This window comes from Cucumis melo, chromosome 1, assembly GCF_025177605.1.
Source record: "Cucumis melo cultivar AY chromosome 1, USDA_Cmelo_AY_1.0, whole genome shotgun sequence".
Lineage (NCBI taxonomy): Eukaryota > Viridiplantae > Streptophyta > Magnoliopsida > Cucurbitales > Cucurbitaceae > Cucumis > Cucumis melo.
This window is the reverse complement of record NC_066857.1, coordinates 35,410,494-35,436,115: the sequence shown is the minus strand read 5'-3', so window position 1 is coordinate 35,436,115 and position 25,622 is coordinate 35,410,494. Positions and strand designations below refer to the sequence as shown.

Below are 25,622 nucleotides of genomic sequence, written 5' to 3'. Positions count from 1 at the left end.
TCAAGTTATTTGATATTAGAGGAACTAAATTTGAGTCATATATGCAAAAGTGTCCTACAAATTGACTCACTATTAATTTTAAATATCACAATGCTTCTGAAAAAGTTTCTTATTTGACGAATTATGGATGAGGTTTACAAATAGACCACAAAAATGTGTCAACGTGACCATGATTCAACCGTCATATAGTTTATATTATCGATTTTGTTTGTGGTCATAGGTTTGATTCCCCCAAACAACGTATATAAATAAAATTAAATGAAGAAAAAGAACCCACTAAACTGAGTTGATTGGCAAACATCTATCTTTAGATATAATTACAGAAATGGGATGGATCACCCTTTGTTTCCTCTTTTATCTCATTTGCTTCTTAATGTACATCAAACATCTCCAACTAAACTCTATCTTCAGTGGAAAAATCAGCCTCTAAGCTCCTCCATCAATCCCTGTTTTCGAAAGATTACAAGTTTAGTGTTAGACATTTAAGCAAGCAATACCAAGAACTACCAAAGTTCACAGAGATTCCCACCCGTGAGATGTATTGTTCAGCATCAGTTCTTTTAAGAAAATGTATGGAATGAAGTGCAAAGTTTGCTGTTTTATCATCACTCAAAACAATTCCTTCACCGATATCATCGAGCACTCTCACTTGGATGTAAGGATCCTTAGGTGGCACCATATCCTGCCAATGATAAACTTGGAAAATTCAGTCTGAGGAATTTGAGTTGCAAACGTAAAAAAAATGTGTTATTGTAAAGTTCGGTGTTTGAAATTACCACAGTCAAATCCAACTCCAGTTTTGACATATATTCTTTAAGACGGGCAGAATGCTTCTTGAAATACTCTTCCTCTGAGTTGCTGAGCTTCTCTTGTATTTCCGGTGGAATCATAGAACCTAATAACTTCCATATCAAACTTCTTATAGTCTCAGCTCGATTATGCCTGTGTGTTCATGTATAATGGCATTTATTTGGCAAAAGATTATGGAATTTACTAAAACTCAGCAAACCAAGAAAAACACTTTTCTTCAAAGTTATCTCATAATGTTACACTCACACATAAGCCATAAGGCAACGTTTGTTGCGAACTAATGCAAGGTGGTGAATGAGCGCGCCAAAATGATCTTCATTCTTAGTTGTTTGAAGATCTAATCCTTCTTCCTGTACTTTCCTGTTTTAGATTATCATATCAGCCATATTGAATTTCATTGGCAAATCGATGAAGATTTCTCAAACAATAAAATTATTGAAAGGACTAAATTCCATAAAGGTCGTATCTTATAGTTAGCCTCAACCAAGGACACTTGTCCATAGGATAAGGAAAGTTCCTAAGCACCATTGTTAATAAATGAAGCTTTGGGTTCACATCTGTTATTGAAGCTTTAATGCCACTACCATTTCTCATGAGAAAATGTGAACCTGTACCATTTCTCATGACTGCTCTGCCTCTCCTTATTTATTTTCATCTGAATTGCTATTAACCAGATGAATATGCTCTTAGAGCAGTTTAACTACCTTCTTCTTGCTACCAAACAGTTTAACAATAACTATTAAGATAACCTGCTACTACCAGTCAAAAATATATATCATATCAATTAATGAAACATGTGAATCAAAAAGGTAAAATCTTTAACCTAATCAAAGACTGAAGCTCAAGATGATGCTGCTGGCATTCTGAAATAACCTGTTCAAATAGGTCGCTCTGAAAAAACACAGGGAAAAAAAACACGGGAGAAAACAAAGGTGGAAAATATTAGATACAATATACATTCTCTAAAGATGGAGGGAAAGAAGAGGCTAAAAGAAACATATTGTATCGGTTGACACAAGGACAATGAACAAGGTGAACTTCTTACCCAAAGTGCTTAACCATATGAGCCATCACCATAACAAATGATGATCCAGATTAGAACAGAGAATATTTAAAAACTAACAAAAATGGTATAGCTAATTGTACACACACGCAAAAATGGTATAGCTAATTGTACACACACGCAATAAAACATAAATGGGTCGACAATGCCCCTATGTTTGATCAATTAGCTCCAAGTATAACAGGCACTTCAAAAGAACCCAGAAGTGAAAACAAGCAAAATATATTTCGAACTTAATAAAACGTTTTTAAGCACTTAGAAAGTTAATCCACAGATACCCATTTCATGAACTAAAAATTGTTAGATTGCCTGTCCAGGATTTTGATTAATTTCAACTCAAGAACAACAACCCATGGTCACAACCTCAATTTATACATATATGCAACAATGAAACAAGTAAACTTACATTGAAGTGTGTTAGCTGTCCTTTCTCGCCGCTTGCCAACTCTGTCACCAATTGGCATGCTTTTCTTCCATACATATTCAGATTTCACCTGAAGAAAAATTATCGTTCCAAATCGTCATTACAATGCAAAATGCAAAATACACAAAGAAAGAAATTACGCAAATGAAATCCAAACCAGAGATAGATGGTATAGAAAGAGAATCAATAGGGTTAAGATTGAAAATTGAAAGTACCTATGGAAAATCTTCAGAGCATTGTAGTAGTGGAGAAGCCGGGTTAGGCCGGGTTGGAAAAAAATTGAAGCCTATTGATTCAATACTATAATATTCATTTAAAAGTTCAAAATCATTAAAAAAAATTAATCAACAAAATAGCAATGTCCATTAAAATTTAAAAATACATTCAAAAATTCAAATTGATATAAAAAGTAATAATCATATAAAATAGGAATGTCAAAATGTCTAATAATGTCCATTCAAATTGAAAAATATATTCAAAAGTTCAAAATTAAATAATGTCCACTAAAAATACATTAAAATGTTCAAAGTTCAATAAAAAAAATTTCATTGGTGTCCACAACGTGCCATATCAATATAACCATGGACCAAAATGACTCCTCAAATTTATATAAGGATTAGAACTTAAAACTTACATGATTGTATAACTATCCAAAAGCCTTAATTTTTAGATGAATTTATAATGACACACAACTTTTGGCACCTCGATAAAACACAGTACTTTAGTTAATTTATAATGATGTTCTGCATTTAGTATTAATGCCTTCTCATCACTCACTCACAGCAATGTAACAATACAAGAATGGGACTTTGGACTATATATCAATTAACCCAAAATCTTACTCTTTAATTTAAAAGAAAAATAGAGACAAAGAAACAGTGCACATGTAAATCTTACCTTCGTACTCCCCAAACCCCTGTTTTATAAACACTTCTAAATATTCAATTCCACAGTACTCAAGTCATAAGCCACCCCTCAAATAAAATCATCTACAAAGGATGTTTTGGATCTAATTCATCACATGAAAAATCTTTATTTCTATTATTTTTCTATGTGTGATTAGAATTAATAAGCTGAAAATAATAATAATAATACACTGAGATTTGAACAAAATATTACTCAAAATCATTAATATCTCCGGCAGTATTTTTCAAACAAAAAAACAATTAGAAAAAAAAATGAAAGTTAGGTCAGATGGGAACAATGAACAAACCACTAAACAAGACGAAGAACCGACAAAACAAGATGAAGAACCCAGAATGTGAAGTCCGTCGAACTTGCGATCTGAATGTGCAGTCGAACTTACGATCTAAATGTGCATAGGCCGACGCCGGAATGTAAAAGTCGCCGAAATCTTATCGCCGAAGGGATTAGGAAATATGAATGTCGAACTGTCGAAGGGATTGAATGCGCTAAAGGGGATGGGGCGAAACGAAATGGAACGCTGAAATGGAAATGGAAACGTTAATTTAGGTTTTTTTGTTTTTTATATATATATACCCCTAAACCGGGTGGGTTGGGTCAAACCGGTCCTTAATTTCCCAACCCGGTAACCCGGCCCATCTTTTTTTGTTTTTTTTTTTTTTTCAATTTTTTAACCCAACCCAACTCTTACGGTTTGGGTTGGATAGTCCGGGTTGGTCGGGTTACGATGTTTTTTGAACACTCCTAGTAGAGGAACGAAGTTATTAAGTTAGGGATTTGGGCGCGTTGCTTTCCGTAAATATCAATTTAAGAGACGAAGTGGCGGGAAATCGGTTCGGTTTTGTAGCTAAATGGAAGATCAAACCGAATCCCAATCATGAGAAGTGAACCGTTCGATTCGGCCTTTTTGTTTTTGAGCCTTTTTGGTTCGATTCGATTTGAGTTGTTCGGTTAGATTTTGGATTCTTTAATTTTTAATGTGATGTGTCACTTGCTAATTTGATGCAAATTGGCTAGTGTTTCCTAACTATTTTTTTTCAAAGATAACTCAATTTTGATTAAGTATTCTTAATAGTTTTCATTTTAGATTATGAATTTTTGTAATTATAAGTTTATAATTTAAATGGATACAACAAAAAAAAATAATAATTACGAGTATAAGCTAATCCCTTTAGTCTCTAAATTTAATTTAATTTCTTGTGAAATTTAGTCTTTAAATATTTGTGTAGGTAGTAATTTAGTTTAGTTGCTCTAAAAAAATGTTATAATTTAATTCCTATCATTAAAATTAAAATGGAGCCTATGTAATTTATAAACGAAAATATAGAACGGGTAAAAATTTTAGAATTTGCAATTACAAACATGTCATTAATACTTCATATACATCATCTCTTAAAAGTTGACGTTCAATCTCCAATACCTTACCTATCGTTAAGAGCTAACATCAATCAATATATGATATTCAAACAAAAATTTCAAAATATTGAGAATTTTTTAAGTTTATTATGATAAGGATAAGAATACATCTTATCCTTTCCCTGTTTATTTTTATATGAAAGTTGAAACTAAGTACATATTCCAATATGTGAATTAATATGAGATATAACATTTCATCGATCAATTTTCTAAACCATTCATTTTAAAATACCCTTAATTAAATCAAATCATCTAATTCAAATCTAAACTTAAAACAAATTTGAAAACGGTTTTAAACTTAAAAAAAATAAAAAAAAAATCAATTCATCCATTCAAACTTCAACCATTATTTTTAATTGTATTACAATTTAGATTACTATAATTTATTGTGTTTTGTTCTTGTAATTTATATAACGTAAAAGTTCTTCCATCAATATTTATTTTGAAAAATTGGTTGTATTTATATATGTGTATGTATTGTTTGAAGATGCCACATAATGTAATTATAATATATATATATATATATATTAAAATGAAATGAAATGAAAACCAAAATGGTATTATTATTATTTGTAGAAAGAAGGATCAATAATTGACGTATTAAAATCCTTAAAATAAATATGTTGACTAAGTTCCCCTGTTTTCAATGACTAATTAAAATCCCTTCATTTCCTCCTTCTCTTTAGTTAAAAGTCGTTTTAGACTTTCTTCAAAACAACACAGCAGATTCACAAATTAACCTCCCATGGCTGGTCTACAGAGATCTGTTGTATCCTTCCGCCGTCAGGGATCTTCCGGGGTTGTTTGGGACGACAAGTTCATAGCCGAGGAGCTTAGAAAGGCCGGCAAAGACGAAGGAGAATCCAGCGCGGTGCCGGAACTCAGGACAGCAAGAAATATTCCCCCAATCAAAACCAATGACCCAACACGATCAAACCACGCTGGAGGACGGGGATTCCGGAGTAAGGAGACGGCGTCGCCGGCGGTGGAACCGCCGTCGCCTAGAGTTTCTGCTTGTGGGCTTTGCAGCGGTTTCGGGAAATCGAACGGGCAGAAACAGAGAGCGGCGTTGGCCGGCAAGCGCCGATCACGGTAGGTTTTGATAATTTGGATGGAAATTGTAATTGGGGAAAATTACTTTTTAGTCCCTGAGGATTGAGTTTTGAAATTTTGGAACTAAAAATAATTTTTCCAATACATTTAAAATTGAAGAAAGTGATGTAAATATGTTTGATTTTCTTTTTTGGGGGACTTTTTAACTTTTGTGGTTTTGTCAAATTTTGCTTTGTTTTTGAGTGCTTATATTATAATTGGTAGAAGAAAGTTTGTTGTTTCTTAATTTGATTGATAATCATTCAAATGTAAAAAAATTGTTGTGTTTAATCAATATAATATAGTTTACAAATTTATATTATGCTTTTACATGAAATTTAGAGAAAATTATATTTATTCAATATACATATATATATAGATAGATAATTGTAAAATAATTATAACTAATAATATGATAATCAAATATTGATATACATTTTATCCAAACTATATTAACCGCTAAAATCATCGTTTTTAATTAACTTTCCTCTCAAACATTAAAGTGTTGTATGAATTTTAGGTAAAGAGTAATGATGAGAAGGATTAATTACTAATATGATGATTATTAATTGATAGTTGAAATTGGTGTGACAAAGGATAAGATTTGATTTGTTATGATTGGGGAGGTTTACTCTTAGACTTTGACACTATATTTTTCAATATCCACCTACTAGTGTGATTAATCACTGACCTTGTAAATTTAGTGACGAGTCTTACAATTTTTTTTATAACAAAAAGTAAATGCAAACGAGTGAATTTTTGCAAATATAACAATTAGTTTCAAAACATTAACACACCAAACACAGTGAATTTGCACATTGAATTAAATACGCAATTGTCGTCACTATTTTTAAAGATGAAGAAAATGAAAGACAATTATAACGACACGTTGAGATTTTAACCACAAATATCTTAATCTTAATATATATAATGTATCTTTTAAACTATGTTTGTTTCGATTAAATTGATATTTTTGATTGAATCAATAAAATAAATAGTCTTTCTTACCAAAAAAAAAAAAAATGTCAATGGCGTATTTCATATCCTTCCCTTCAAAAAGTAAATTCTCTAAAAAATTGATATTTTAAAAAAATGTCGTTTTCTCCCTCTACGATATCATCCTTTTGTTTAATGTCTTGTTTTTATTTAATATATATATATATATATATATATATATATATATATATATATTTCTATTTTGACTTTTTAAATATTTAGATTATATTTATTCCTCGACAAAACATATATAAAAGTGAACTAAAATATTTACAAAGTTATCGTGAAAATATCGTAATCTATTTATAATATTTTTGTTTATATATATATATATAACTGATAGAAGCATATTAGTGTTTATTAATATCCATTATTGATATGATTTAAAATTTTGTTATATTTTATAAATATTTTGTCAAATTTACTATTTTTGACGACTCTGTAAATAAAAATGTGTATATATCTTATTATATTTTAAAGAAAGATGGTGTAAATTGATCATACACTTATGAGAAAAAAACAAATAAAGATATTTAAGAATTTAGCAACATCATTGATTTATGAAACTTTATTATAAATGATAGAATTGAATTGAGCTATGTCTATGATCTTAATTAGACCATTAATATCTATTTTTTTAGAAAGAGCATTAACGATTGTCATTGAGATTAAATTGACCATTCACAATTTAATAACATTTTTTTTTAGATAAGAGATGAGTCGGTAGAAAAATTATGTGAATATACATTCAAAAACCAGTTGAACTAAGTTTTTGTTGATCTTTGTCAAGATTGTTGAATACGCAAAACAGTTATTTATTTGTAATTTGTAGTCAAACAAATATCGGTGGTTTTTACTTGTTCATTATCACGAAATGACGATGTTTCCACTCATTCGAGTTCTTGCTCCAAACACAACTTGGTGGTTCCAAATGACCTAAGGCGAAAAGGGCAAAAATCATCGATTTTAAAATTTCGTGTTGATAAGTGAACTCTATACAATTACTCGTAGCAAATCATAATTTCAATGAAACTTTTAATTTTATGTTTTTTTTTAGTAAGTATGAGTTTGATTTAATTAAACATTTAGCAAAGTCTAATTAAAATATTTGTTAAACTCCATGATATTTTTCTAAAGAAATATCGAATGGGCAAAGACATTAGCATAGGAAATTCAAACTTAAACCTATTAAACATAACATTAATAGGACCAATCAATAAATTTACATTTTCTATGGAGAGGGAACTTCTAATTCTTCACTTCATTCCTATGGATATAAAGAAAAGGAAACAATATTGAATTATATTCCGATACCACTAAACGAACTTTTAATTTATTATAAGTTAATCAACTTTTAAACTATTTTTCCAAAATCGTGTCTTTAAAAATCGTCAATCCATCCGTGTTTATATTTTTGCTAACTTAGCGAAAAGCTAAATGAGTAATTTTCAAGATAGAAACACCAACGAATTTACATAGGAACCGAAGAAACCAGGGCATTATTTAAATGTACGTTATATATAAAGGTTTCTTGTTTTTGTCCTTTTAATTATTACAAACCAATATCTTACTCTGATCATTCTTTTTATAGTTTAATAACCATCGTTACTTTTTTTTAGTACAAATTATAATACCACCATTAAACCACGATGGTGGTTGCAATTAAACCCTTAAACTTTTAATAGTAACAATTGAGCCCCTGAATTTCTAGAAGTGTTTTGCATTTATAATAACTATAAAAATTAGACTCACAAACTTAATTCTTACTTGTCTCTCGAAGGTTTCTTAGAATGAAAATTGTCCTAGAAAATGTCTAAAGGGTCACCCAATATAGAATTTTTACGAGCCAAGCATGCTTAACTTTATAGTTTCTAAGAATGCTTAACTTTATAGTTTCTAAGATTGAACTACCAAAAAGGAATATAGTAACTTTTAATTCTTTTAAATATTTTTTAATCTTATTTTTATGTCATTGAGATCCCTCTCTCGTGCAGATGTGATATCGGTTCATTCATGTCTTCCTTTTAAACTCAAAACGTCTAAAATTATATTCGTATGAACTTGTGTTTCCTTATTTAAAATAAAATTATGCCTCCATGTCGATGATCAGAAATGAGTCACGTTGAAAATTTCTTCATGGTTAACCTATAAAAAGTTTAGTTTAATTGTTAAAATTTAAAAATAACATAATCTAATAGAATGTGTAAATTGATACACTTAGGTTAGTTCGAATAATACAATAAACCAAAGTGAGTTTTGCATTATGCTTCCTAAGGTTTGATTAAAAGAGAGGGAGAGAGAGAGAGAGAGAATGAAAAAGAGAGCTTCCAAAACTGAAAATGGATGGATAGTGTGTGATTGCAACTGCTTAATTTCGTCCGGACATGGAGGTGTAAGTATTCAATAATTCAACACCATAATTAAAAGAAAGAAAAAAGCTATCATCTTTCGCGTCTTTTTCTTACATTGAAGAACTATATAAGAAATTCGCGTTCTGGGTATTAAGTACATTTCAAACTACATTTGGATTAGCCGTAAAAACCTACAAATTACGCCAAAGCTCTGTCTCTTATCATGAAAGGCCAACGATTGTGGCCTTCTTCATTACCCATCTTTCTATTTACTGTGTTGACGAGCTTAACTTTTGAATGTTCGGCTGAATTTGACTCGTTATTGCAGCTCCCACTTTCTAGGCTCAACACAACTCGACCCAGATCCAAAGGGATTTTCTATCTTGGCGATTTCGGGGCAAAAGGAGATGGGATTAGCAATGATACTCAGGTATTTTGATGATCAAAAGGGTTTTCTATCTTGTTTATTTTCAAGATTTTTAATGAACATTGACTATGGGTTGATGATGATCCCCTTTTCCCTTTTCTTGTTTTTCGTGTTATGGGCTAGAATGATTGCTTCGTTGCTTAGATTTTAATGCTTGATGTGTCAGGACTCTCTCTGCAAGTTTTTCATGGTTTGCCATCTTGATCCTTTGTAGCCATTTGAAATTTTAATGGTTTGTTCTCCTTGTTTATCTGGATTAGACAGACATTTGTGACATTATGATGTAGAATGGTTGTTTTGGCTTATGCTGTGTAGACATTATTGGCGGCCTGGAAAATGGGATGTTCTTCACCCTCTAGAACACAAATTTGTACCAGATGTCTACAGTTTGTTGTAGTGTCAGTCTGTCAGATGAGTTGTTCCATAAGTTTAATGGAAGTATGCATAAATTAGCTTACCATAGACGAATATATTAAAAGAAAAAAAGACCTTTCGTGATGCACCCTTTTGAGCTTTGTGGTCCTTCAGATATTGTGCATTTTCAAGCTTTATTTGTTCCTCCACCATCTGATGATGATGATGATGGTTTCCCTTTTCTTTATTTTCCTGTTATGGGTCAGAATGTTTAGATTGAAATGAAAACTATCTTTATGATTTTCCTTCTGGATTTTTTCTAGCCTTCTAATTGCTTGGTGCTTTCTCTGTTTTAAGCTTGATTAGATAGATATTTGTGACATTATGAAGCAAAATTTTGGTTTTTGCTAATGTATAAATTTTCGGCTCAAGGCACTCATGGAAGCCTGGAAGGTGGCTTGTTCTTTCCCAACTAGAGCACGAATTGTTTTTCCAGCTAGTAATACTTTTCTGGTGCACCCTCTTGAGCTTCATGGCCCTTGTCGTTCAAGGGTGACCTTGAGGGTATGAGCAAAATGCGATTTTTCTCCCCTTCAAACTGTATCTCTTCGACCCTTATATGCTTTTAGACTTTTTACCCCTCAATTATTTCCATACATTCAGTGTTGTAGTTTGTATTCTTAAAAGATACATGGCATAATCAATGCTCCTAAAGATCCAAATGCCTGGGCTGGTCTAAATCCACGGAAATGGCTTTACTTCTGTGGGGTGAACCATCTGACTCTTGAAGGCGGAGGAGAGATCAACGGAATGGGCTATGAATGGTGGATGAGCTCTTGCAAGATTAACTCAACAAATGTAATTTCTTTTCCAAACCCTGTATCCTTCTGTCTCATTTCAAGATAACTTGTCTAAAACTGTCCTAAGTTAGGCAATAACCTTTGTTTTTCTGCTTTTATATGGCAGCCGTGTCGACATGCTCCAACAGTGAGTGGTTCTTGTGCTAAATGTGCCATCTTCATTTTGCTTGTCAGTTGAGCTTTGACAAGTATCAAAAAATAATGTAGCTGCACATGGTGACATTTTCACTATTCTATTGCAGGCCATCACTTTCCATAAGTGTAAGAATGTAAAGATTCATCATCTATTAGTAATTGACAGCCAACAGATGCATGTTGCTTTCACAAACTGTCTACGCGTTGTTGCCTCTAATCTCAAAGTGATCGCTCCTGCCTTTAGCCCTAATACTGATGGAATCCATATCAGTGCATCGAGGGGTGTCATGGTCAAGAATAGCATCATTAGTACAGGTCAGTCATCTAATACCAACTCATCATTTAATAGACTATTGTATAATTCTTTCTTCAACCGAGGTTAGATTTATGATGGACATAATACCGAACCATCCAATATTTTCCTACTTGATAAAATTGAATGCATAGTTGAATGAGAAATTTTTTTTATCATGTTTGGAAGAGCATGAGACAATCCTAGAGAACAAGGAAGATTTCGAGTCATAAACTTCCTATTGTCGTGATGAATTGCAACAAAAACAAAATTTTATCAATATAGTTCTGCTATCGACATTTCAAGGGCAATAAATATTCTTTTTATTGCTCTCACAGACTCTTGCCTAGTTTGTTTCTGAATTTTCCTCATCCATCATAGAATTTGTTGAACCAAGTTTTTTCCCTTTTTGCAAAGTTGCTTGCAACTTAGTATGGAGATGAATGAGTTGATATATCATAAATGTTGGACCTTAATGGTAAACAAATCAATTTGAAGATGTGAACTGAGTTGACATTTCTCAAGTTAATTTCAGTGTGTCTCAGCTCAATTCTATTTTCTAAGCTGCAAATCTTACAACAAAGATGATGATTGAGCGGTAGTCGGCATCTCTTGATTTTATGTGATAGCGAATTCTAATGCAGATTCACTCTCTTGCCAGGAGATGACTGTGTCTCCATAGTCGGTAATTCTTCAAGGATCTTGATCAAAGACATTGCCTGTGGGCCAGGCCATGGAATAAGGTAACATAATTGTTAACTAATTCGATTACTCTGATTGGATCAAAGAAATTAATGAATCAATCGTATTTTTGTTGATCAGTATTGGAAGCTTGGGAAAGCAAAACACCTCGGCACAGGTACGTAATGTAAGAGTTGATGGAGCTGTTTTGTCAAACACCAAAAACGGAGCAAGAATTAAAACATGGCAGGTAAAATGCGTTTGTTTGGCCTCATTATGTTACCCACAAAAGATTTTTAGCTGATCTGAGCTTCCATCAGGGGGGCAGTGGCTCTGCCACTGATATTACCTTCAAGAACATGTTGATGAAAAATGTATCAAATCCAATCATCATAGATCAGTATTACTGTGACTCGAACCTTCCATGTGCCAATCAGGTAAGGGTTCGAACTAATTTATCCCTGAACTCGAATGACATACAATAACTTCTTATTTTTGAGATTGCAGACATCAGCTGTTAAAGTGGAAAACACATCATTCATTCACATCAAAGGAACCACAGCAACAAATGAAGCCATAAAATTTGCTTGCAGTGATACATTACCATGTGTAGGATTATATCTAGAAGACATTCTACTCTTATCGAAAGATGCCGAGATTTCAACGTCTTCCTGCTGGCAAGCATATGGTTTGAGTTCAGGGCCTGTTTATCCACCGTCGTGCTTTCTCGGTAATGAAAACTTCATTCAGCAAAAGGTCCAGCCAGACCCTACTTCTCATTCTTTTTAGAGACAAACTTCTGAGGCTTTGTAGTTGCATATAAGCTTATGAGAGGTTCATGTCTTATTCTGCTTATTGTAATTTGCTGATGAGAGGCTGTGATGTTGTATGTATTGTATTTGTATGTTCTGTATAAACTAATGGAAAAACTTCATAATACAAAGCGGAGCAGAAGCAATTAAAATGTGAAATGAACTCCGGAAAGATCATAGATTCGTTGTTTAATTCTTAAGGTACGATCGATTTAGTTCATATTTATTAATACCAAATATTTTTAAAATTCGAAAGATATTAGACACGAAATCAAAAATTAAAAATAATTCAAATATCTAGAAACTAAATTTATGATTTAACCATTTAATACTTCACTTTTAATGTTAATTTTTAAATATACTTTATACCCATAAATATATTTCTTTTAAAAAAAGATTTCTATCATATAATACAAATTTGAAATATATATACATAGTACAATTTGGTGGGTTGTAAAATTAATTGAACATTAAATTTAGGAGATAATAATTGGTGCAATTATGGATCCAACTTTGTTAGAAAAGTCAGCAATATATTTTTGTGGCCTACATCGATTAGAACTATAATTGTGAATTAAGAGTATATTCACTTTAAGAGGATACTGTTTCTGTAAGGATCGAAAACTCCATATGGAATTTAAAGACTATTGAACCACCAACTATTTTTGTCCTTCAGATCCAAATGTTGACATATATATATATATATATACATTTTCTTTTATGATAAGCTTTCCATCATCATATCTCATTTATTTTACTTCTCTTTCCATCCATCAATACAAATTTAAAAGAAATTATCCATATCATAAATTCAAAAGAGAAATTTGTACCAACGTATCAAAATACGAAATTATTTACCGTCTCGGTAATAAAAGTCTATAAAATTAGTCATTTTTAAATATTTCAGGTTTACTCTTCCGTCTCTCTTCTTCTTTTCCTTCTCCTTGCGATTTCTTTCATTGTCTTCCTTTTCGTTGCTTGCAATTTCTTTTGTCGTCTTTTTTCTTTTTTCGCTACGATTTCTTTCTATCGTCTTTTTTTTTTCATTGCGATTTTTTTTCGTCGTCTTTCTTTTTTTTTCTCTTCTTTTTATACGTAGTTTATTCTTTCTATCGTTTTTCTTATTTTCTTCTGTGATTTCTTTCCATCTTCTTTCTTTTTTTTTCCTTCTTTTTTACGTCGTTTAAATTTGGGTAACAAAATTTAAACTATCGTGTACAAAAAAGCAGAATCTAAAAAATTGTGTATAAAGAATGTTGAAAAAAATTATTTATATTGGAATAGCCAAATGTAAATGATCATATAAAAAAAGTAAACGATCTTGTAAAGAAAACAAACCATCGTGTAGATAAATCTAAACGATCGCAAACCAAAATAATAAAAAAAATCGTTTATCTAAATCTAAACGACCGTGTACTAAAAAAACTTGAAAAAAATAAATGATAGTTGATTTTTAAGGCCATGTTAGTAATTTTCATTATAAATTTTTATTTCATTTTCTCAAATTGGAAGTAATACTGTGATATATGATATTCGAGAGAAATAACATGTGTAATGCTATTTATTACGTTGTGAACACAATTCTACCAACCAAATCGGTATACCTTCGAATTTCGAGTAGGAGATTAAAATATCAAACCCAAAGAAAGATGTGTAAACATTTACCATTAATGACAGGTAAGATTTGAACCAGAAGAGCTGCTAGTCAGAGTAACCACTAAACTAACTATAAATATTAAAAAATTAAATAGTTTTCTTTATATATATTATATAAAGACGATAAATTTAAGGGAAAGCTCGAACCCCTAAACCTATACTAAACCCATGGGTGTACATGCTCAAAGTATATAAAAACAAAATAAATATAAGGTACATTTTTGTAGCATTATAACTTTAATATTACATAAATAATACCAAAATAATCATATGTTATTATGTCAAACATTTCGGCATTATTTTATTTAACAAATATTCTTTTATCTTGGTTACGTAAAACAAATTAATTCCATTCAGATTCATTCATTCATTTTTGTCCAAAGTATCTTCAAGCATGTGTTTGATTTTGTTTCTAATTATTCTCTAAAACTTTTCTTTTTTTCAAATTTATTGACAATGTTGGACCAAAATCATGACCATAGGCTTATTTAACTATGACCTTATGTATTGATATATTCAATTTGATATAAAGGTTTTTGCTATTAATTTTGTAGATTCGATTCTCCTACTCGTATTTAATGTCGAACAATAAACTATTACTAAAAGTTATATTATGATCGTAGATAACTTAACTTATGGTCTTACATTTGCTATCTCCTTAATTATATATTGCTTTTATGTTTCTCGTTATGCAGAAAGGGAGAGATTTGATTTCGTGGACTTAAAAAAAGAAATAACGAGTAATTATTTTATGAATAATAATTAAGTATATAACAATATTTTTAAAAAATTGTAAAATATAGCTTCTATCACTGATCGACTATCCATGTTAATAGAATTTTTTTATATATTTGTAAGTTTTTTAAAATGTTGTTATATATGCTAATTATATTTTGAATTTGACTGTTATATTTGTAACTATACTTGAGATAAAGACTCTCTAATTGAACTCATACTTAAATTACAATCTTTGATTTAATTATTAAATTTTTCATTTTGTTACTAGATTTTAATATTCTACATTGTTACCCTCTTTTAGTAAGGCTCACTTTTTGGGTTTTTTTTTTCTTTCTAACTTTTAGTTTTAGCTAACTAATTTAATAAAATTATATTATTATGTGAATTTGTTCTAATCGATTTAAAATAACAATAGAAATTTAATGAAAAAAATTAATTCTCATCATTGATAATTAAAAAGTATAAATTTCGAATCATAGTAATCAACGTAAACATTACTAAGTCTATAGTATTTTGAAACCTAGGAAGCAAAGAAAAAATTAAACTTATTGGAACGAAAAACTCTCATGCACTTTCCTAATCGTCATAGGCCTTATATGGACGTAATTATCTGTCAGCTCAGTTTGGTCTCGTTTTTTGAGTTTACCTACACGAGAGTTATTTGCATGAATATGTTGCCCAACCTACCACACTCTCTAAGCGATAAGTGCTCGTCTTCATAGAAACGTGATTATTTATATTATCCTTCCTTCAGAACTTCTCTGTGACCCTCAAGCTTGCAAGGTGCCAAAGTCAAGAGCTTGATTGGTAGCTCAAAACTCTTTGACTTGTTTCTTTTGGGTACAAACGTTTTTCGTGTCTTCCTCTCGTTTTTCTTGAAAATTATTTCACTCGTAAACTTTAAAGAACCTTTCTCGAGTCAACTCTCAACCAAACACAACAAATAAAAAAAAATAATAAAAAGGATGAATTTTTGAAATCTATTAGTTATTAACGCAAAGGAGCAAAAAGGAAATTGGTAACAACAATCGTAAAATTTGGGGAATTAGATTCGAAAAACGCCACACCCAAATTGCCAAACCAAACCCTTCCTTTTATGCCCAATTAGCTTGACTCTCACACTCAAAGTTCCCACTTTGACTCACCAAAGTTGCCGCCGTTGATTCTGCCCACCGCCCATACCATTGCTTAATCATCACTTAATTAAATTAATTAATTCTCTCAATTACTTATCTATCGATTCTTCCTATAAATATCAACCCCTCAATGCCTCCTTTTTCCATCAAACAAATTTATTAGTTATTATACATTATGAAGAAGAGCTCCGAATTACCAACTGTTTCTGCCGCGGCCGGTGGTATTAATAAGCTGCAGCCACCGCCGTCTCCGTCGTCCCCTCTCCGTGGCTGCGGCGGAGAGAGGAGGAAATTGGAGAGGACGGTGACGGTGACGGTGACGGAAGACGTCGATGAAAGTGCTGAAGCTTTCATTAAGAAGTTTAGAAATCAATTGTTGATTCAGAGGCTTCAATCCATTGAAAATTATGAGAGAATTCTGGCCGGAGAAACTTGAATTATTATTTCCTTTTTTCTTTTTATTTAATCGTCTTTAATTATTATATATGTTTAATTAATTAATATTTACCACTCTAACAATAAAGGGATTTGTGTATTTGTGTTTATGAATTTATTATAAATGAATGGTTATTTATTATTATTGTTGTTATACAAAAATTCGTATGATTTATATTGAAAAGACATGTACTTCGTTGTAATAGACATTCATAAAATTCGATAGATATTAATAAATTTATATATGTATCTATTAGTGATATCGATAGAATCTACTAGGTAGTAATATTGATAGAAACTAATAAACATTAATATAGATTTTGAAATTTTGCTACAGTTTACTTTTTTTTTTTCATATCATATAATATAACAATATAAAAACAAATGGTTATCTTTCAAATATATATATGGATAGCAATTTTATGAACAATAATTAAGTATATAGTAACATTTTCAAAAAATTGTAAATACAGCAAAAAAAAAAAAAAAAAAGAAGAATAAATAACTATCCGTTTAATTTTATAACTCTCATTTTGGAAATTAAATATTTTTGTATTTATTATTTTTTACGCATTTTTTCAGATGTTGGAAAACTCTAGCGGGTCGTTTTTTATCTTCTTCTTCTTTATCTATCATCTTCCTCATCAAAATTCAAATTTGTCTCTCTCGGTTTGTTTTTCTGTTATGAGTTTTCTTCATCTTGATTCAGTTCCTTATTTCTCGACTAGTGCACGTCTGAATAAGGGAGCTATGTCAACTTTGAGGAACATCCAACATACGGATTATCATCACGGTTGTGTCGTAATTCTTTTCAGTGCAATGGTTCGTTACTATATAGCAATTTATTTTGACATCCATTTACAACAAACGATATTATTAATATTTTTACTATTGCGTTTTGTCGGTGGAAAATGAAAACAGTCACTCTCTATCTCTCCCACTCTTCTTTACTCAGCTGTAAAAGGAAATAATTAATATACTATAGATATTTAAATACTCATGGCACATGTTTTTCTATCAGGAGGATTTAGAGTTTAATTAGGTGGGACCGAAATAAATGATAATTTAAAAAATTGAATTAGTAGAAATAGAAAAAGCTAGATGATCAATAGATGACGAACATAAACAAAAAACACAACCACGAAAGTTATTAAACTAAGACAAACAATGATACTTACATGTCCATGAAAAGGTATCCAAAATGGATCTAGTAGGTATTTACCACTTTTTGAGGTTACTTTTGGTTTCATGTTTTTAGTGTGTTGAAGACTTAGGTACATGAGAAAGTGAGATTTGAGCTACCTCTTCCCATTGTAGTTACTAATTTACAAAATAAAAAGAACAAGAAAAAAAAAAAGGCCATTTTAGTTATATATATATATATATATATAAATTATTAAATAGAGTATGCTTTGTTTCCAAATTTTATTTTAATTATGCACTGATTTTACTGAAAAGCAATGATAACGTTTTTCATAAACTCTCAAATTTCAATTAATGAAGTTTTTATTTTTATTTTTATTTTTCCTTAAATATATTTAGACAAATTTAATTGGATGATATGATTTGTAATAAACACTGGAAAAGGAAAAGCATACAAATGTTTGACCAAATTATTGATTGTGATTAAATTCCAACATTAATAGTAAATTCCAACATAAAAATTCTTTAAAAAAAACACACACACATAAAAATATACTTAAAGAAAATCCCAATAATAATTCAAAGTAACCAAGTTGATTAGGTGCCTAGGTGGCAGCCTTGTCAGCAACAAATAAAGATTCCCCCAATTTTAAATATGAAGAATCTTTTTCCATTTTTCTTTTTCTTTTTCAACTTTTTCTTTTTTGTTTTGAAATTAAATTAAATCAACATATTGAATTATGTTCATTTTTATAATTAAAATAGAGAATGAAACTAGGATTCAAACTATAAATTTTGTAGATCATTGTAACGTCAAACACTAAATGTCATTTAAACTATATGAACTTTAATAATTATGCAAGTTGAGTGCAATTATGTTTTAAATTGACATGTTATACTAATGTAGACTTAATATTAATGGCACGTTTTAAATCATCATACTATCATTCAATAATTTAGAAAAACTACTAGTAATTTTTAATATGAATAATGATCGGACACAATCAAGTTGCACCTAATCCATGAAATCTAATTTTGTTACACATTAATAAGTTCGGTTAATAATTTTTTTGAAACCAAAAATATAGCTATGAACTCAAATTTTCTATTAAATAATAAAGTTTATTATTATTATTATTATTATTATTGGAATTAAGTTTATAATTTAAGATTAAAGAGGGTAGGAAAAAAATGCATTTCAACCTTTTAATAAAATATTATAAATTAATTACCTTAAATTTTGTCGAAATGAACAAATGTTCTTTGAAACTAGTGGACATTGTCACATGATACGAGTCCCTAGTTATGTGGTACATGGAAAAATACATTTAAAAAAATTGTTAAGTAAATTAATTATCATTTTTATTTATTATAAGTTTAAATATACTGTTTAATTTTGTTAAAAAATTATTATTTATTATATATATAGAGCTTCATGTTTTTCATTTGTCAACTATTGAATTTAGATGTGGACATTGTAAATCTATAGTCATCTAACTATTGAATTTAATGTTCTATAATTGAAGTGAATGAGGAAACCTTTCAAAGTGTCTAAGTCCGACCCAATTAATAAATTGGGAAAGAGAAAAAAAAATATCTTTGAAAATTGTTAGACTTTATTTGAAAACTATTTTGTTTGTTGTTTTTGATTTCTTACGATATATAATGTTTGAGTTCAATTTGACGAGAAGAAAAAAGAATTAAGAGTTATTTTATTTTAATTTTGGTTTAGATATATATTTAATGTTTCTTTGTTATGATTATGAAACGGGACCTATATTATTAAACATTCCACAAAGTTAGATGCGTAACTTCGAATTAAATTTTAGTACTTAATAATAACGGGGAGGAACTCAAAGGTATGATTTGGCCCACTACATGGAGTATATGCTGGAATTATTAAATTTGTCTTTGGGAAGTAAAGTTGTAAAGGGAAATTTTCTTATGGTCATTGAAAAATGGATTAAAATTGAATATTAAAGTTATAAAAAGATAAAAGTGTCAAAATTACTTGATAAAAAAGGAGTTTTAAACCAACCCTTTATTTACTAAATCCAACAAAAAAGAAAAGGGAAAAAAAAGCACTTAAGTTGGATTCATTCACAATGTTGATGACTTTTTGCCAAAAAAAATATAACAATTTAAATATTTATTTTTTAAATGGTTAGATAAGAAATAAGAAAAAAAAAATGGACATTTTTTTAATATAAAAAAATCAACTTATGTTTCTTATTATATATCCTATTATTATTCCTAAAGTTTCTATCATTCTAATTATCCATTAATTTAAACCCAAAGGGTAGGTTAGAATTGATAAAACTTATTAAAAAATAGTGGATGATTTACACACTCTTTTACTTAATCCAAATAAAATAAAATGATCATGATCATGATCATGATTCAAGAAATTTGAGAATAGAGTAGGTAAAAATTGTAGTAGTAGCATTGATTACGAACACAACAACAATAAGTACTTATTCATATGATATAACAAAGTCCCAAAATGCTGACATGTCCACCTTATCTCCTAAACAAAAGAAGACAAGCAAAGCAAAGGTACATTTTTTAAAATTTCAAAACACCTTCGAATAATAACAACAACAATTACAACAAAAATAGATTCATATTTCTTAATGGATTCTTGGTCATCATTATACAGAGAGAGCAAGTGATGATGATGATGATACGAATACCATGATAGTGCTAAACGAGTTGGTGTATCTGCTGTTGCTGCTGCATTATCTGAAGATTCAACTGCGAACATGATCTTGACACCTCCCCACCTAATGGAATCACCGGTAGATTATCACAGTTGCATATTTCAATCATAAATCCATCTGGATCGTGGAAAAATAACTGATCAACTTGTATTCCTCCTTCCTCTACTACTGCTCGAACGTAATCAATCTCCATTTCCTTTAGCTTCTTCTCTACCGCTCCCATGCTCTCACACTGCCTCAATCATTCACAAACACCCCCCCATTAATTAACAATCAATTCATTTAATAGTACACTTACTTTTTGTGATCAGGAAGAGTTAGTTACTCTTCTCCTTGTAAAGGGTTATTCGGTTCCATAAGATATTAGAGTATGAAATGTAGGATTAATAATTAGTTCCGTCTCTGACCAGTAAACTCGTGAAATAATGTGTTTTAGAGTTTATCTCAAAACAATAAGAACAAAACAAACGAAATGAGCGTAAACATAAATTCAATTTTGGAATTTTGGATTATATTATAATGTATTCCAATACCATTACAAAGGAATGAATGAATGAATGGATGAATTAATTAGTTAATTACCTGAAATGATATGTGATTATCCTTGGGATTAATCTCGCCTTTTTTTGGCAAATTCTCAGGTTTTTCCGATTGCAAGAGATGAATTCCAATGCCGTAACCGAAAAGCCTAAAAAAACGTCAGATTAGAAACAAACCAAAATCCATCATAAATCAAACAAAAAAACAGAGACCGTGTGAAAAAAGAGAGAAGGAAATTTATACCAAGCGCCATCGAATTTGAAGGATCCAGGTCTACGAATGGGGAAAAACCCTAAAATATTTTGGTAAAATTCAATGGATTCTTCCACTGATCTACAAAGAAGCGATATGTGGTTGATCGACTTTAGATGCAGAGGATTTCCTTCCGATTCCTTCATTTTATGGATAGATTTTTCGAAACCTAAAATGAGATTTAGAGAGGAAAATGGAAGAAGAAGAAGAAGAAGAAAGAAGAGGAGGAGGAGGAGGAGGCGACGAGAAGAGAGAAACAGAGAGAAGTAACAGACGTTGCGATAATCCACGAAGAAAATGGGGATAAGTTTGAGGGTTTAAATAGAACTCTTAGATTTTCTTTCTTATGCCACGTGTTTCTTTTCTTCGTACGTGGAGCCTCTCTATGGATATGACACGTTGCTGACTCGGATCTCGGGTTAATACTACAATTAGTTTATTAGACAATGATTAATTGACATTTTTACTTCAATTTTGGTGATTAAATATTTAATTTATTGGTATGTTTGATATTAGTTTGGGTTAAATAAAAATTTGGAGGAGATGAAAATTAATTAAAAATTATATTTTAGTTATTAAAATAACATGAATAGGTACTGCGGTAAATATTATAATTGTTGTTTTCTTTTTTTCCTTCTTTTAGTCACACACGTCAGATTCCATTTTTAGCTACAAGTTTTGTTGTTGTTTTTTCTTATCTATTTGGGTTTGTTCTTAATATAATAATAAACAAAATACATAATGAGATGATTAAGAAAACCATAGGTTTCTTTAATTGCAAACATCAATTAAACTTTGATAACACTATAGGGGGTTATAGGGAAATATCTCCACGGTCTTCCCTTTCGGACCAAGTCGTCGGGTGAAACTTTCATTTAATTATTGAAACTAAAGAATACACACAACTTTAATTTATTTTACGTACAACATGCAAATATCGAACTTAATTTTGCTACACTAATGCATGACTACAAGAACAAAAAATGATCTTCCAATGATAGACGTCGGGTATCTCCTAATGGATTACGAATAACGTTGGTGGATTAGACCATCCACGCTCATCTCTCGTTGTCAACCCATTCTCTCTATTTCGCAAGTCGGTAATAATTCTTTGCTCTCATTTTACACTCACTTTACAAAGAATTGTGATTATTTGAATTGAGTTGGTTTTGAAGATGTTAAATTTTGATTTAGTTTTTTATTTCACTATATTTAAAACATTTAGTATTAATTTAAAATAACATTAAAGTATATTTTCAAACGTAACATCGTTCCAACCAAAATTTAGTTTAGATACAATAATATGATGTGATTTTTTGATAACCAAAATTTAAAGTTTGATAGTTTCAAAAAAAGATATATAATTATCATGGATATTTTGTTAAACCATGATAGGATGTGACACTTGTATAAATATATCCATATAAAGTTTGGTTTATTATAAAATGTTATATCAACTTGGTATTGGTTGCATGGATGTATCCTATGATTATATAGCTATCCCACACGTTTGGATTAGGATAATGCCTAGTGGCCATTTATTTATCTCCAATCTTTTCTTCTTTTTTTATTTGAAAAAATAAAATAAAATAAAATAGTATTCAATTTGCAGCCATAAATTTTTTCCATTTTTTTTCTAAAAATGAAAATTAATTATCATCTCTAAAATATATTTCCAAAGAAAAAAAAAAGAACAGGTTAACTTCTATTTTATTTACTTCATTTTTCATTACATATTACATAATTTTTTTTTTATATTTAAGTAACAGACTTTAAATTATTAACAAAATTTATTATTGTCGTTATTATTATTTTTGGATAAAGTGTAGGAAATAAAGTTTGTTAATTAAAATAATATTAAGGAATGCTTTAATTAATTGGATTGAACTCTATAAGTGCTTATGCCTCGCACACTATTTCTAATTTAAGCTTTTCAATTGCCTCTCTCTTTGCCTACTTAATTTGATCAATAAATTAAAAATTAATTCTCACTTTTCTTTATCTAATACACAATTATTAAACAAACATTATCCATTCCATCACAATATCATTTAATTCTTGTTTTTAATAACTAATATAATTAGCTTGAGTTTACTCCACTTTTCTTTTTAATATTATAAATTTATGGTTGTTTGTCTTGATTCTAAAAGAGTTAAAATTAATTTATATATTTAAATCCATCTTGTTGATATAAAAATTAAATAAATACGAATATAAATCTAGAATGTGAACTAATTAAAATTTGTACCTAATACTATTGGGGTTAGGGTGGTTAAGAGTGATGTAAAAAATATTAATCGATTTAATTGTTTGGTAGAAAAGATTAATAATTCTATTAAAATCACTTCCTTTAATTTGTTAGGCTTTTTAAAATCTTGTTTTTCTTAGTTTTTAGATCTTCGTAGAATCAATTCTCTCTTTTAGCAACTTTTCCAATTTTAATTATAAATTATCGTTCTTAAATCCTAATATATTGATTAAAAATTATAGAATCAATTCTTGCATTAGGAATTATTTTTATTTGTAATTATAAATTTTTGTTCTTTTTCATATTCATTAAATCATACCATATTGATTAGTTTTTAAAAATTTAAAGTAATATATTCTCCCTTAATATTCATCAATTAAATCTACAACAAATGAAATATAATCTTTTGAAGTCAACCCATTATCTAAAAATATATAAGAAAAAAAAAACCTACATTTTAATATACCTATCTAAATTATCAGATATAAAACAAAATAACTCTACCAAACATTATTACAACTAATTTGATCTCATGTAAAGCTTAATTAATTAAATTTACCAAACACATTATTGGTGTTTGATTTTTCTAAAAATCAACTAACAATAATTATTTTAAAAGCTACATCATTTCAAACAAAATCTTAGGATTACCCAAAATAAGAAATAAAATCTTAACCACTAAATTGTAAAGCGACAAAGAAATTAGGTTAGATAAATCTAAAAATTATCATATAATTTGAACAAAATTTATAGGCACACGATATCCCTAAGTGTTCCCCACTGATTAGATAATTAAAAGAAAATTAAGATTAGTAAATAATCGAATCAAGAACATGTGTGTTTAACAATATTTTCCTCCAATAAATGTCAAAGGATTTTTATGAGGGCAACAATATATGATAGTGGCTGAATAAAATTGAAAAAGAAATAAGTTGGATCTGATTAGACATTCCATTGAAATTTGATATAATTAATAAGGCCAAGAAAAGTGGGTATTTCTACATACCACCATACATACACATCTTGACACTCTCATTAGGTTTAGGAATTTTCAAACAAATTAAAAAAAAAAAACAAAACTTATGTCACATGTAAATAAACATGTCACACTACATATCAATGAATGAATGCACATTTTTATTTTTTACTTCCAAAACGTATTTAATTTTTCCGTTCTATACGATGATGATCCACTTAAGATTTATTACCTTTTAAATCTTTTTGACATCTAAATTTAAATAGGTTGTCCTATGAAATTAATTGAGACATGTGGACCGCACATCTCAAAAGAAGAATAATGTAAATATACTTTGGAGTTTGAATCGGTCGAGTGAGTCGATGAATATATATACTAATCGAAAAAATAATTAAGTCAACCCAAATTGATTTTGCAAAGTCTCAAACATTATAGACTCAATGTGCCACCATCGTCACATGTAATTAGAGGCATGCATCAAAGATAAACTTGAAAATATATATAGATCTCTTTGAACTTTATTTACGTATTTCGCGCTTAATAACATTAGCTACTCGTTAATTCGAACATCGGTGTAGATTTTTTTAATTAGGTAGGTGAAGCTCAAAGTCTCAAAACTAAATTATGATGGGGGAAATCAAAGTGCCAACGTGCTATATATTACAAAATAGTAACAATGATTGTTGTTGTTTGTACAATTTGATGATAAGTGGAGTCTAGATTTTTCTTGTTTAATTATAAATAGAATTTAGCCCAATTATATTTGTGGAGCACATGCATGGCTACACACCTAATTGATTGAGATGTGAGTTATAAATTGATTGATTATTATTTGACTTGTGTCAAGCTAGTCAAGTTAGGAAATTGAAATTTTAATTTTGGTATTCACACAAAATATGATAGATTCTATTCTCGTCATATATATTAAAAAAAAGCGTATTCAATCTCTTTAAAAAAAAACATAATTAATATAATTTATAAAAAAAAAACAACGACTAATTTATAATAGAAATTCTAAAGAAAAAACGTAAAGTTTCGATGATACAATACCGTCATTCCTTATCAAGAATAAATGTGTACACCTACCTTATTTTCGTAGGACCTTTGTTTAATTTTAACACGTCATTTTCGTGGGTACAAA

The 25,622-nt window shown here is 29.6% G+C and overlaps 4 protein-coding genes across 12 annotated transcripts; 2 read left to right on the top strand and 2 right to left on the bottom strand.

Moving 5' to 3' along the window:
• Positions 1-170: 170 nt before the first annotated feature.
• Positions 171-3,763, bottom strand: LOC103499784 (uncharacterized). Of its 6 annotated transcripts, none has more exons than XM_008462869.3 (8): positions 3,511-3,763; positions 2,513-2,597; positions 2,280-2,367; positions 1,634-1,701; positions 1,057-1,170; positions 777-942; positions 530-682; positions 171-446 (listed from the first exon to the last, which is right to left on the bottom strand). In XM_008462869.3, the coding sequence occupies exons 3-8, from the start codon at positions 2,352-2,354 to the stop codon at positions 420-422; spliced, it is 603 nt and encodes a 200-aa protein (XP_008461091.1). In that variant the 5' UTR covers positions 2,355-2,367; positions 2,513-2,597; positions 3,511-3,763; the 3' UTR covers positions 171-419. The 6 variants fall into 6 exon arrangements, with proteins under 6 accessions (XP_008461091.1, XP_008461089.1, XP_008461092.1 ...); XM_008462867.3 differs by having other exon boundaries at positions 2,513-2,583; XM_008462870.3 differs by having other exon boundaries at positions 2,513-2,583; positions 3,604-3,763.
• Positions 3,764-5,382: 1,619 nt separating this feature from the next.
• Positions 5,383-5,733, top strand: LOC103499785 (MAPK kinase substrate protein At1g80180-like). Its single transcript, XM_008462872.3, has one exon. It carries the CDS (start codon positions 5,383-5,385, stop codon positions 5,731-5,733), a length of 351 nt encoding a protein of 116 aa, XP_008461094.1.
• Positions 5,734-9,008: 3,275 nt separating this feature from the next.
• LOC103499786 (probable polygalacturonase At1g80170) lies at positions 9,009-12,796 on the top strand. 4 transcript variants are annotated; one of them, XM_051088895.1, is made up of 10 exons: positions 9,009-9,117; positions 9,405-9,506; positions 10,290-10,421; positions 10,545-10,715; positions 10,824-10,844; positions 10,960-11,167; positions 11,806-11,887; positions 11,967-12,075; positions 12,146-12,262; positions 12,333-12,796. In XM_051088895.1, the coding sequence occupies exons 1-10, from the start codon at positions 9,037-9,039 to the stop codon at positions 12,612-12,614; spliced, it is 1,305 nt and encodes a 434-aa protein (XP_050944852.1). In that variant the 5' UTR covers positions 9,009-9,036; the 3' UTR covers positions 12,615-12,796. The 4 variants fall into 4 exon arrangements, 3 of the variants coding, with proteins under 3 accessions (XP_050944852.1, XP_008461095.1, XP_050944853.1); XM_008462873.3 differs by lacking the exon at positions 9,009-9,117 and having other exon boundaries at positions 9,162-9,506; XR_007823148.1 differs by lacking the exon at positions 9,009-9,117 and having other exon boundaries at positions 9,230-9,506; positions 12,154-12,262; positions 12,333-12,372.
• A 7,370-nt stretch (positions 12,797-20,166) lies between these two features.
• LOC103499788 (glyoxylase I 4) lies at positions 20,167-21,542 on the bottom strand. Its single transcript, XM_017047161.2, has 3 exons — positions 21,249-21,542; positions 21,048-21,153; positions 20,167-20,697 (listed from the first exon to the last, which is right to left on the bottom strand). Exons 1-3 carry the CDS (start codon positions 21,401-21,403, stop codon positions 20,449-20,451), a joined length of 510 nt encoding a protein of 169 aa, XP_016902650.1. The 5' UTR covers positions 21,404-21,542; the 3' UTR covers positions 20,167-20,448.
• Between the last annotated feature and the right edge of the window lie 4,080 nt (positions 21,543-25,622).